Source organism: Bactrocera oleae, chromosome 5 (assembly GCF_042242935.1).
Source record: "Bactrocera oleae isolate idBacOlea1 chromosome 5, idBacOlea1, whole genome shotgun sequence".
NCBI classification, from domain to species: Eukaryota; Metazoa; Arthropoda; class Insecta; order Diptera; family Tephritidae; genus Bactrocera; species Bactrocera oleae.
In genome coordinates this window covers 58,494,215-58,507,719 of record NC_091539.1, presented here as the reverse complement: position 1 = coordinate 58,507,719, position 13,505 = coordinate 58,494,215, and the positions used below count along the sequence as shown (strand labels likewise).

The 13,505-nt window shown below is 36.5% G+C and overlaps 1 protein-coding gene across 8 annotated transcripts in view; it reads right to left on the bottom strand.

Annotated features, from left to right (window-relative positions):
* The window catches only part of C3G (C3G guanyl-nucleotide exchange factor), a 60,088-nt gene that overhangs the window by 7,280 nt on the left and 39,303 nt on the right, over positions 1-13,505 (bottom strand). For 4 of the 8 annotated variants that reach the window (XM_036376089.2, XM_036376087.2, XM_070110247.1 and 1 more), the window contains 10 exons: positions 7,292-7,604; positions 6,774-7,227; positions 6,072-6,259; positions 5,035-5,145; positions 4,839-4,961; positions 4,597-4,766; positions 4,170-4,463; positions 3,195-3,750; positions 2,558-2,784; positions 1,503-1,526 (listed from right to left, as the gene is read on the bottom strand). In XM_036376089.2, coding sequence (XP_036231982.2) covers positions 1,503-1,526; positions 2,558-2,784; positions 3,195-3,750; positions 4,170-4,463; positions 4,597-4,766; positions 4,839-4,961; positions 5,035-5,145; positions 6,072-6,259; positions 6,774-7,227; positions 7,292-7,604 — 2,460 coding nt within the window. Of the gene's footprint in view, positions 1-1,502; positions 1,527-2,557; positions 2,785-3,194; positions 3,751-4,169; positions 4,464-4,596; positions 4,767-4,838; positions 4,962-5,034; positions 5,146-6,071; positions 6,260-6,773; positions 7,228-7,291; positions 7,605-9,012; positions 10,319-13,505 lie in introns of those variants that run through there. The other 4 variants (XM_036376086.2, XM_036376088.2, XM_036376090.2 and 1 more) reach the window with 4 other exon arrangements.

Genomic DNA, 13,505 nt, shown 5'->3' with positions numbered 1-13,505 from the left:
TTTTTAAAACCGCGAAGTATTTTGAAATAAACAGTCAGAAGCCTATCTTGATATGTCGCTAGGTCAATAATATAATATATATATTTTAGAAATAATGAACTAAGTAAAATAACTTTAAAAATCTTATGTTTTGGATTTCTTAACCTGAAATTTTTGTTTTAAGTTATAACTTTACAATATTTTACAATATTAATAAAAATTATTGTAGTTCTATGTAATTCTATTAAATATATAAAAATCCACCGTTAGAATTAAAAAAAAAAAAACAAGAAACTCTGCATAGACTGATAGATAGATAAAGGCAGTAGGACCCCAGGTTTCTGAAGAAACTCAAAGACTGTTTTTTGTTTGATTTTTTTAAAAGGCTTTCCTAATCGCAGTTTAAGATTGTAATATGTCTTATTTAAGGTGTTATATCCACTTGTGAATTTCAAAAATCGATTTTGTGTTTTGCTTTTGAGTTGATACGGCAAAAAGTTTCGGAGATATCAGCGTATTTGTAAGAACTTTTTAACTTAGTGAAACGCTGTTTTCAGAGTCGGTGGAGAAAATTCTCTGAAACGACCTTCTTAGATATATTGGTAATGTTTGAACGAATAAGATTTTTATTATTAATTTCGATTTTTAAGCCACTCGAAAGTCAAAACGACATGTTTGAGCCTCCATTTTCTCAAAAATCAAAATTTTGACTAAGTAATCCTATGATCAATACCTGTATTCGTCTATAGTTATAACAAATTTTATTGATTTTGAGATTTGAGTTAATCAACTTTTATTTATTTAATAAATAAAGTACCTCTTCAAAAAAAAAATTACAAAAAACGATGTTTTGTCTGACAAATGGATATAGTCCCTTATAGCAGTCTTCTAAATAGTTTTATTAGTATTATTAACAAAATCAAAACTTCAAAAATTCAATTAATTTGCTCAAAAGGTTATATAAATAGAAACATATACCTAAAAATACTTTAGAACACTTTGCGAAAGTGAAACGATAAATTTTATTTAAAAAATTGAATTTTACATTTTAGAGAATATTTTATATTGAAATTTGGAATATTAAAATGAAATAGATTGTAAATAGTGCTATATCTCCTAATAAAACACCCAGCTTTTTGCGCTTATTTTTTGTTGTAAAGCAGAGATGAAGTGTGAGAAGCAAATCAAAAGCGCATAAAAACCATAACTGTTCTATAGTAGAAATCAATCAATGAATGAACAACGAGAGAATATATATTCAATCAAATAAATAGCTTTGGCTTGAAATTGCAACTCTTCAACATTCATTTAAAACATATATGCAAGTACATATGTACATTATGCACATATGTATGTATGTATGTATGTAACATATAAAGCAATAACAATAAAAAGTCAATTTTGCAATCAAATACAATGTAAATAAATTGCCAATTGCACTAAAGGCAAAACAACAAATTGTTCGCTTATATAAAAGTGGAGTGGAGAAGAACACAGGCAGGCAGGCAGGCAGTCCAACTTACCCGAGAAGGCCACACTTTGAAACACTAAATCGTTAGAACAATTCATTTGGGTTAGTGTTTTTCGCAAGACAATATTACATTTATTATTAACATTATAATTATTATGCTCATAATAATGTTTATTGGTAACTGTTGTTGGTGTTGTTGCTGTAGCTGTAGCTGTTGCCTTTTCTGTTTCAGTTACTGTTTGGTCGGCTTCGGTATTCGTTTGTGCATGTATTTGTTTGCTTCTACCAAGCAAGTCATTTGGATTACTACTGTGTATGGGAGTACAGTTATTGTTATTGTGACACATTTGTGTTTGAGAATTGCTACTACTACTATGTAACGGAAGTGTAGTGGAAAATGCGGAAATAGTTGGCGGTTTTGTTGATACTGTAAGTGTTGTACTATTTTGGTTTGTACAAGTTGTCGCTTGAGTTGTTGTTGTTTGGTGTTTGTGGCGTCTGATTTTGAATGCAAACGACTTATGATAAATACTATTTTAGAAACGTTTTATTGAAATGAAAATTTTAATTTAAAAAATAAAAATTTTATCAAATAAATTTAATTAAAGTATTTTTAACGCAATTAAATGTGTTTTTTTTTTAATGTGATAGAAACAAAAATTAACGGTGCATGTATGTAGGTATGTATGCATGTATGCATATTGTGCGAAGGTGAAAGTGAATGGACCACCGCCGTCAAATGGAACCAGGAAAACGGTGATTAACATGACAACAAACAATGTGGTTTGTGTGGTTTTGTTGGCGTGTGTGGGCGTACGCAGAAAATATAATTATAAACATATATGTATGTATATAAATAAATGCATATATGTGTAATGTAAGAATGTTTGCGATTTTATAGGTGCGTATGGGTGTTGTTTACAAATAATACACAAACAAATTACACAAAAACAATAATAAATACATATATATGTATGTATGTAAGACCGAACGCAATATGTGACGTAAATATAAATCAGTGAAAAAATAGAAAAAAGAAAACAGAAAACAGAAGAGAAAAAATACGAAAATATAAATTAACTGTGTGTGCCGTGTGATTGAACTTACTGTGCTTTTTCTTGACCGGTAGCGGTGGCGGTTGCTCCGGATCGCCAATACTCGTGCAACTGCTTACAAAGCCGCTAACCAAATGCCTTGAGTCGAGTAGACTTTGATGTTTCGTTTGCTGCCATGGCGACACGTGATGCTGATAGTGATTATGATGGAATTGGTGATTATGTTGGCTGTAACTGCTGTAGTGGGTGTGATGATGAGGGCGGAGTTCAGGAATTTCGCTAAAATAAATATGTTTGGAAAATTTAAATACACAAAAATATTGAAAAATATGTCGCAATCAAGAAGTAAATATAATAAGAAAAATGTTAAATTCTGTTGCAATGCGGAATTTCGTAAAGATATCTTCCGATGAGCAGCTTCTTGTGGAGAAAACATGAGCAAATTTTCATATCAATAACTCAAAATCTGAAAACTAGTTTGAGTAGATACAGACGGATATGGCAAAATCTACTCAGCTTGACATGCAAAGTTTGGCCTCATTTCGTTTATGACGTCACGAACTGTGGCATTTTTCTGTCAAATGCACTCCAGTAAGGTAACAGGACGAAATTGTCTTAAACTCAATTTCTATTATTTTTATGTGCCTAACCATAAATTTCACTTTCTACATTGCATACACCCCACTCACCCATTATGATCGTCGATTTCATCGAAATTATCATATTGCGAAAATATACGCGCATCTTTGTTTCGACTAGTTTTTGGCGGCAATGCTGGTGGCACTAAATCATTGTGGGAACCCATGCCACCATCCGATGATGAAGCTGTATCCAGACTACTAGCCTTTACTAGCGATGAAAATGACGATTGTGTGACGTGACTAGTGCTGCTTGTATGCATTGAGCGTTCGGTCAAGAGACCGCTACTCTCATAATGATCAGGACTGATGCTGCTGTTATTGCTAATCGAGCGTGCCTCATGCGACAATATAGACATATTGTTTAGTATGCTAGTCGATGTGGCCATCATTGTCGATGACATTGTGCTCGTCATTGTCGAATTTGTTGTGTGCTGGTGAAACTCTTGCGCTTGTGTATGGAATTCACCACTACTCGACGATTCAATGGCATCGAATGCAATTTCTGAGTTCGAGCTGGACTTGGTGGACGATTGAAAACCACAATCGGATGAACGTTTCGATACACTTTGTGCCGAAGTGCGCACTGATGTCATAGAAACGAAGCCTGCAAGGTCGAAAAATGCAGCGAAAGAATTAATTGATGGGTTAGAGCTTGTATATTATATATTGTTTAATTTTTGTGGTGTTTACCATATATAATATTCATACAAATAGTTAGAATACTAATTTGAAATAACAAATAAAATATACATGATCATGAAAAACTATAAAATGTAATACTTAAAATTATTTAAAAAAATAAAAAACAAAAACAAATTTGAACTATAACAACAAAAAATACAATAACAAACACAAAACGAGTTTCAATGTTACAAGGCATGCTGTTTACGAATATGTGTGTACATTAGAAAAACAAAACAACGTCGCAAATTTAGTGACAACAGAAAAAGTCGCAAATTATTAGAATGATACGCTGTTATGCAATGAATGCATACATATCTATAATTGATATTCTTTAAGTACCCGATTCATTGGAATGACGATTGTTAGTATTTTTGCGCATTTCCAGTTTCTCCAAAGCGCTGCCACCAGCGCCATTATTACCGTTGCCACTTTGCAAAATAAAATCACACTCATCCACGCCATCGCTAGCCACTGAACTAGTGACAATAGCACGCCGTTTGGTATTCTCCGCCGCCACGTTTTGTATTTGTGCGACAACGGCAGTGTTGGTGGATTCATTACCGCTGCCAATTGCTTTGTTGCATGCCACTGTATTGTTCAACGTAACACGCTTGCCACCGCTTACAAGTGGTTCTGTATATAAGATTTGTGTTTCGTTTATATATTTATGGTTTTAAATTAATTTTAATTATTTGGTTAGTAATTGGTTTTTTGTTTTGTTTTTGTTTCGTATTTTGCACAAAAACTACATATTGATTAAACTTACTACTATTTAATTTATCAACATCATTATCGAGCAGGCTGTCATTGTAGCGATTACCCAAACCCAGTGACTTTAGTTCCTCCTCCTCGCGTGAATGATTCAGCTCTGAATCGAGTGAACATTGACTAGAATTTTCATCCGGCGAGTGTGAGTGCACCGAAAGATTGCTGATACTTAAGAGAAATTTGGAAATCGCATAATTAACGAGCTGCTCTTAGTGGTTTTTACAAAAAATGCCAACTTACTAATCAGCGCCGTAGTTGCCCAGTGAAATGTCCGAACTCCAGTCGAAATCCGAGTTAATGCTCTTATTGTTTAAACTCTGTTGTTGCTGTTGATTGCGGCGTTTCGGTGGCAGCGGTGGTGGTCTAGTGAAATGTATGGAAATGACAATTATTTAAAATTTAGTCATTTAAGAATGTTTTAGGTTTATGTTCTCACCTGTTCGGTAGCGGTGGTTTAGGTGGGGGACTGGTGTCGCGCAAAATGCTCTCCGTACTGTGTGAGGCGCGTATGGGATTCGAGTTGGTTTTCTCTAAAATATCACGTTCCCTGTAATTTTAAGTTTTTTTAATAATTGATTTTGAGAAGCTGAATTGTATACAATGATATATAAAAGAGAGGGGAACTGAGGTGTAAGGAAAGGTGAAAAGTTAGGGTTGAATAGTATATATGAATAGTGTTTAGCTATCTATGTATACAAACAATTTTGAGTTCAGTTCTTGGCCGGATTTAAATCCGATTGTAATTGGAACGAAAAAGCCTATATCTGCTATAATCTATCACTACAGTTCAGTGAAAATTGTATGATATTCCAGCTTATTCCAGCTGATAAAAGTATCATGTCCTTGTCAATCTCAAGAATGTCACTGAGTCCTTGCCTAAAAAGATTATTTATCTTGATTTTGATCGGTCAGTTAGTATGACAACTCTATGCTCCCGGCAATGAGCAACTTCTTGGGGAGAAATCAGCCTGTAGAAATTTTCAGTGCGAAAACTGAGGGACTAGTTCCCGTAAATACCGGACATGGCTAAGTTGACTCAGCTCGTCACGTTGATCATTGATATAATATATATGTATACTTTTAGGGTCTCTGATATTTCCTTTTGTGTTTACAACTGTGTGGCGTACTTCATATTCCCAGTTTAGTATATAAAAAGAACTTCGGAGACATTTTTAACGCAACATTAATTGTGTTCAAAATTTCAAAACTTATATTACACCATTTTAAGTTTATTGCATTCAAATTTTAAAATATATAAGTCGGTTTGATGTGCTTTGAAAATAAACGAAAAATAATAAGCATTTTATAATAACACTAAATTCAGCTTTACAAATTCCGCATTAGAATGTACCAACAATTCTTAACTCGCAAGCTTAAGCGCCAAAAGCAGACCAAATCATTAAAAAGGCAGTAAGTAAGGTAAACAATATAAATATGGGTTATACAAAAGCGGTAAACATTTGTTAGACCTACTTCGGTGTTAACGTTATGTCCGGCAGCGACGTACGTTGGCCAGCAACATCCGGCAGATGCATTAGATGATTGTGCGATACGGTTGCGCCATTATTAGCCAACGTAGTTGCGACGGCATTGTCTGGTGCATACTTCAAAGCATTCTCCTCGCGTTCCTTCAGTTTCTGATGTGCAAGCGTCGCCAAATTCTGTAGAACAAGTGGAAGGAAAAAGCGTATGATGTAAAATGTATAAACACAACGACTTTACAAATTAATTAGTGCCAATTGAGCTAAACAGATAAGCAACGAACACATTCACACGCTAACTTGAACTCATCTCTTTATGACCCTGAACCTTTACATTAATATTTTTATAAATAATATATTTTTTTCTTAAGTTTGTACTTTTTAAATACATCACGCCTTGCTTGCTTTCACGCTAATTCGCTCTCTTGCGCGCTATTTTTAACGCTGAATCAGACAGCAGCGTAAGAAACTGCAGTCGGTGGCAGAAAAGTATTGTCAGCCACAGGGCGCTGATTCATTACGAGTTTATATTCTTTATATTGTTGTTTTTTCTTTTTTTTTTGCTTTCTTTAGTTTGCAACGACATTTTTGCGCACCGCACAGCTGAGTGAGATGATCAAGCTTTTGCACATGCCCACACACAAATACTCAAATGTATATGCAAATTAATAGCAGGTTCTTAAGGCACACTTACCCGCACCGCATCAGCAAGTAAATCAACAATCTCCTTTACATTATCTTCGCTGAGCAGCGCTTTCAATTGCTGATGCTCGTCTTGCAGATTATCTTCGACACCTTCGTCGTCGATCCGGCGCGCTGCATAGATAAGCATTACCTCGTCGCAAAGCTTCACTAATTTACCCAGCGACTGATATACTTGTTGTGTCGCCGACAAAAGCACATTGCTGTGCTTATCCAACGCATATGACTGTATAACGGTGTACATGTTGGCGATTGTCTCGAGTATAACAGTAGCATTGCCCGGCAGAACTTCTAGCTTCGAACGGAATATCACATCGCGAAAATATTTTAGCGCATTCGAAATATCCTTGACATGCGTCTGCAGTGGACTCTCAGCCGCGGCTAACTCTTCGGCGGTCGTTGGCGGTTTCATGGACTTACTACGTGGACTGTGCGGGGAATGCGATCTGTGAGATAAAAAATACAAATGCTAACGGTACTCATATAAAACGGAGTGTCAGTAACACTTACCTTCCCAGCGTATTGTTTGGTGTGCGAATCATGGAGATTTTCTCTATTAGATCGTCCTTGAAAGAGCGCGCTCTACGCGCCAATTTCGTACCCTTTAGACTGTTCTTATGACCGGATGTTGAGATACCGTAACCGGCGCCTGGGGCTTGATATATCGCACTGTTGCCGCTCAGCGGTGTGTTGGCGGATTGTTGTGAAGTTGGTGTGGCGGGGGATGGTGTGTTCGGCGATGGCGTACCACCACCTGCACAAACAAGATTCGATTGTGAGGAAAGCGAGGAGTTGGGTGTGGATGGAGAACTGATGGCACTATCTATAAAGAGAAAATTATAAAGATAAAGTTTAGTTATATAGAGAATTAACGAATGAGGGGATTATATTTATTAGAAGATTTGTAAGCCAAGTGGCGAAGGTAACCCAAAATAATAGATTTAAATAATAACGAATCAAGAACTGTCACTGCAGAAACATTCCTCAAAACTATTTGGAACATGCTTTATGCGGCTGCAACAACAAAGACTCAGAGACTAGACTAAAAAATCTTCATTAAACGAAAAAAATCTTCGAAATCGTTTAAAACGTAGAATCTTCTATTAGTAAACATATAGGAAATAAAGGATACATTTATGTACTACCTGCAGTCTTATTTGACAAGTTCACTTAACCTAACTTTATCTCAGACCGAAAAACATTAGTAAAACAGTGGCGTGAGTTAGATATGTCGCTGTGTGTTGTTATAGATTCAGAGAACTTGTACATATGGTAATTCACGATACCCGCTGAAAGAGCAAGTTTTTGTCTTCGATTCCAATATTTTTAAAAGTCCCTCTTATGTAGTGTAAATAATGAAAGTTCATAAGTTATAATAAGTCTCATAAAAGGGTATAAGGTGTCCACATTATGGTATTTATTGCTTGACAAGGTTATTAAAGCTTAAAAGCCTTAGTTTTAGAGACTCGCGCTCATTGTGGGAAAAAGTTGTTTAAGGAATAATTTGAGTGTGTTAAACTCTGTGAATTTTTTTGTTTTTTTAATAATTGAAAAAACTAGCTATAATACCCTTAACAGGTGCATTTTTTATAGCATAAAAGGATATAAAAAGATCTTCATCTTGGTTTTTATCAGTCAGTTTTAATTGTAGCGTTGCTTTAGACAATAATCCATGCCAAATTTCCTATACTGTCAAAGAAAAGAGCTTTTCATACATGGACTTGATTTTGATCCATCAGTTTGTATGACAGCTAAATCCAATAGTAGTCCGATATCAGCGGTTTCGACAAATCAGCAATTTTTTTGGGGAGAAAAAACGGACGTGTGCAAAATTTCAGTTCTATATCTCAAAAACTGACGACTAATTCGCGTATATACAGGCAGACAGATGGACATGGATAAATCGACTCAGCATGTCACGCAGGTCATTTATAGGGTAACCGACGTTTCCTTTACTTCGTGCCAAACTTAATATACATATGTACTCTGTGCAATGTATCTATATCTTCAAAAAATACACTTCGTCGTGAAACTTAAAAAAGTCTCTGGACATCAAATTTAAAAGTGAAACCGGCTAAACAAGCACAACTACTTCTACTTAAGTATACCCGAAAAGTCAAAATAAATACTTGATACATTCTAATACACTTTTTTGCAATTTAAAACGCATTGACATTAGTTAAGAGCAGCAAATCATAATGAGAATCGTTAACACTTCCACATGAACTTACATTGAATGACATTTTTCACGACCACACGCGGTCGATAGGGTGTATAAAAAAATTTCGGCGATTTCAATTTGCGCCGCTGGTATAGTTTCATGCCACGATCCAATGAGTATGAGATAACATGTTGGCTCTCGGCATATGAACAATCGCTGACGAACGACTCATCGAAGTGCGGCATTGCATAACAAATAGTTGGCGGCAGCAACGATGTAATAAACCATAAATGATTACCGCCACTAAGATGTAATTAGTGCTTGTTTAGATATGTGTGTGTGTGTGTATGAAATATGTTTATAAGCACAAACACAAATAACAAATATCAGGAAGCTGACAAGCACCGAAAATTTTGGAAGGCCTTAGGCAAAGTCGTACCAGCAGCACCAAATACAACCCAAAACTTATTAGGCGATATGTACACGTATGTATGTATGTATGTGTGTAAGTATGTGCGTATGTATGTAAAGAAAGTCTGGTTAAAATTTAGGTTGAGTAGCCCATTTGTGAAAATGGTTAAGTTGCATTGGCACGACGGTGATGTGAAATGCCTGTGACTGGCTGACTGCTGTCGCTGTTGTAGTCGCGGCCAACACTGCAACGCTGATGCTGCGCTAAATTGCTTTGAGCTAATGTTAAATAATTAAGTTAACACGCTCGCTGGTTGATGCTGCCAGCTGGATGGGTGACGGACTTGTTGGCTGACTGACTGACTTGGCTTGGCTGGGCTTTGGTTTTTTTTTTTGCCTGCTGGCGTTGCTTTTGTTTCAACACCGCTGCTGCTGTCGTTGTCGTGGTTCGCTGCTGATGAGATTTGAGGTAATTAGCTACACGTTATCATTGAGGCTAAGGCGAGCAGACAGCAACTGTGTTGCTTTGATGCGTTTACTAGCGCTTAGTTAGGCGCTGCTTTGATATGGGGTCACACTTTTTTCGAACGACAAACACTTTGCACAGCTTCACAAAAATCACAAAACTTTTGCAACTCGTCTTTGCATATATTATATTATATTTCAAGAATATTTTTCTGCTAGACACTTCGCACAGCTCACTTAGGTTCTTGCCATTTTTGGTTGGTCTTTTGTTTAAGCGCTGCAATGCACTGCTTTTGTTCACGACACCAAATAGACAATGCGCGACAACGAGACAATGAGATAACAAGGCAATCAGATACTGCAAATATATGCATACGTGTAACTTTGCAAATAAATACGAGCACTCGTCGGCGTCGTACGTTCCGTACCGTGAGTTGATATTGTAGTGCGGTGCCGCGTTGCGCGTGCTTGACGGTGTGTTACCTTCAAGTTAGGAAGCGCACTGAGCTATGAAAACCACGGCTGGCGGCTGTGAACCATCCCACAATCAAGAGACGAAGACGGATATGCCAAATACTATATGTTGACTACAAATAACGTGGCGAGAGCCAAACACAACAAACACACGAGAGCCAACAAAAGGCCAACAGCTCGGCAGTCAGTCAACAGTGAACCTGCTAGGCAGCCAACATGCCTTACGTGAGCAGTCAGGCGGTCAATCAGCGCTGGTGCGCCACTTTGCTTTTGTCAACAGCTGCGCTAGCTTTCTGCTGGTTCTGCTCAGCAGCCAGTGGTCATCGACAAGAGCGGCGCAGCAGCTCTCTATGCCGAATAGAAATAAATATCAACAAAAGTATTGTGCGCGCCCATATAAACAAAACATAAATAAAATAGCATCAACTACAGAAATAACAACACAAATAGTAGCGAAATATAGGGAATACTTAATTAAAGCGAAACCGAAGTCTAAAGTCTTGCATGTCAGATATTAAAAGATAAGATTATACAATAATATTTAATTTAAGTTCATAAAATAACTTTGATATCAGCAATAGTGTTTATTGATTATTTTACTTTCTCTGATTTATTGTTATGATTTATTTTTTTTTTATGATATATTATATCGCTATTTCAAGTATGCTAGTTGTTTGTTCGATTCCCCACTCTCAAAATTTGGACATATTGAAGAAATCAATTGCTCAAGTAGAAAGTGACTTTTACACATTTATGGTATTATGTATGGCTACTAGCGCGTTTTTAAGCATACTGAGTTCAGTGTCTATAAGCAATAAAAAAGACTGATATATTAGCCGGGGCATTAGATGGACAATTATTCACCAGTTGCCTTACATAATACAGGTGTTAAGTTAATTTGTTGGTGGTAGGTAATCTCTGGAGGTAGATAAGCGGTATATTTAACATGGTTTTTTAACTTTTACTAATGATTGAGCCGGTAAACTGAAGTAGATATTCGTCGAAAATATCAAACAAGAACTAAGTCGTTTGTTTGTTTCCTCTCTACTCTAAAGTCATACTTGTAGTTCGAATCTCAGTACTTTAGTTTGGAAGATGCTTGATCGATTTCGGGAGATTATTTATGCGAATGAGAGATATGAGCGGTGGGGTCTAACTGTAAGTTTACATATAGAAAATTTCTAAGGATTTGGGGAAGCGAAAAGGTAGGCTGGTTCCGTTTTCGCATTTTTGTTCCGAATTTGAAAAAAAGATAAAAGTAAACATAACCTCTTATATGTGTTTTTGGTATATATAAAATTTCTGCTTTCAGTCAGTTGTTTCGTACTTTTCGGTTTTGATATTGTTTTCAGCCCAAACATGAGGTAAAGAAATGCATTTTGTAGTAGAAAGAGAATATAACCTCGCCTTTGGAATACTGTTATAACAGAGATCAGATGCTAGATGCCACAGTAAGTTGCTTTACCAACCTCCTCTGCCACTATTACAGTTCTACTTTGTCTGCTTAGCTTACTAATAGTAGGTGCCTCCGTTCCAGCTCAATAAGGCTGCCACACATAACTTTTGGCAAACGATTATATACAAACCCTTGAGCATCATATAGCGTTGGGTATAAAAATTACGCTTCGTGCAGCTATCATTGAGCACGAATCGCCACTACAGCTGTGGACTGGCACTTGCCATTACATCAATATGTGATTAACAATATTCGTAACTAGACAATGAGTACACCTCCTCTTTACTCTAGCTCAACGGAGCGTAGCAGTCGGCGAAGCTAAGCAGCGGCGGCAGCAAACACAAAACTTGAATGAAATTTCAATATAAAATACAGGAACAACGAGAATTGTGAATAACAAAAACGCACGCAAACCAACAAACGTGCTGCTGTCGAACCACGAAATGGACATAAAATCTTAATAGGAAAATAGGTAAAATAATGGGCAAGAGCAACAAATGGCATACGCGTCTATCATAGGTGTAAGAAAAAAGTGAATTTCACTTTTTAGCAATTCGTTGGAATACTTGAAAATAACCAAATACAACAACATGTATATATGTTCCGCATAGAGGCACTGACCAAAGCCAGAGGAACACGCCATGGTGGACTGCTTGAGTAATCGCGCCAAAAACAAATGCTGACTGTGGTAAACAGGAAGGACAATGACTTGCTGTCAAAATAAAAAGAGTTGCATTTTATTTTGGTTCGACGTTAGTTTGACAGTTTGAAATTAAAAGGCTTTAGTGTTCAGGCTGTTTTGGAGTTTGTGGTGAAATTTAGCTATTTTCCTATATTTTTATTGAACAGGAAGTAATATGTTCATACGTATATTTAATATAGTCAAAATAAAACAAAACCAATAAGAAATATGGTTTTGTTCTCCAAACACAAGCCTTAGGCCGCCTCTCCACGGCTTAAAGGCGTTTAGGAGCACCGGAAGAGCAAATGGTATAATATTGTCTAACAACTGAAGGCGTGAGAGTCGAATTGAACATCGAGATCGAAGGAACGGAGAGTGTAGAAGTCTCCAGATATGCCAAAAATTCGCTCCCTAAATGTTTTAGTCGTAGAGATCGGACCATTATGTATGCTGGGGTGTCATAGATAACAATACAATCACTACTGCTGTGTACCATTATGAGTATTAGTAAATATCTGTGGCAGGCGAAGCAGTCATTCGTAAGTGGTTTGCTAAATTGCGTAAAGACCATATGAGGACCGAAGACGTTGAACCCAGTTATCGTACAAAAGAACAGCTTCTGACGAAGACAAAAATTTTGCGGCAATGGAGATGTAATAACCGACAGTGAAGTTTATTCTTAAGCAAAAGATAAATGGTACTACAAAAATGATATGGAACACTTAAAAGATCGCTATAATTATCCATACCGCACGTTTAGTTGATGTTCATTAGTATTATAGGAATTTGAGATCGGCTAACGCTTCTACTGACACCCACTTAAATGTACTTGTATGCATGAACAATCCTTTAGGTTTATCAGCATTCCTCTACTGATTTCGAAACCTCAACTTTCTCCACAGACTTGAACATTCGAAAGCAACCTTATTGAGGAGACACATTTCAGCACATACTAATTGTGCATGCACTTGAAATATACATACATACACGTACAAACTATAGTACGTCAACGCTGAATCTTGAAATGAGGAAAACGTGATTTTTGCAATACGCAAAAATAGAGCAAAGAAGCGAC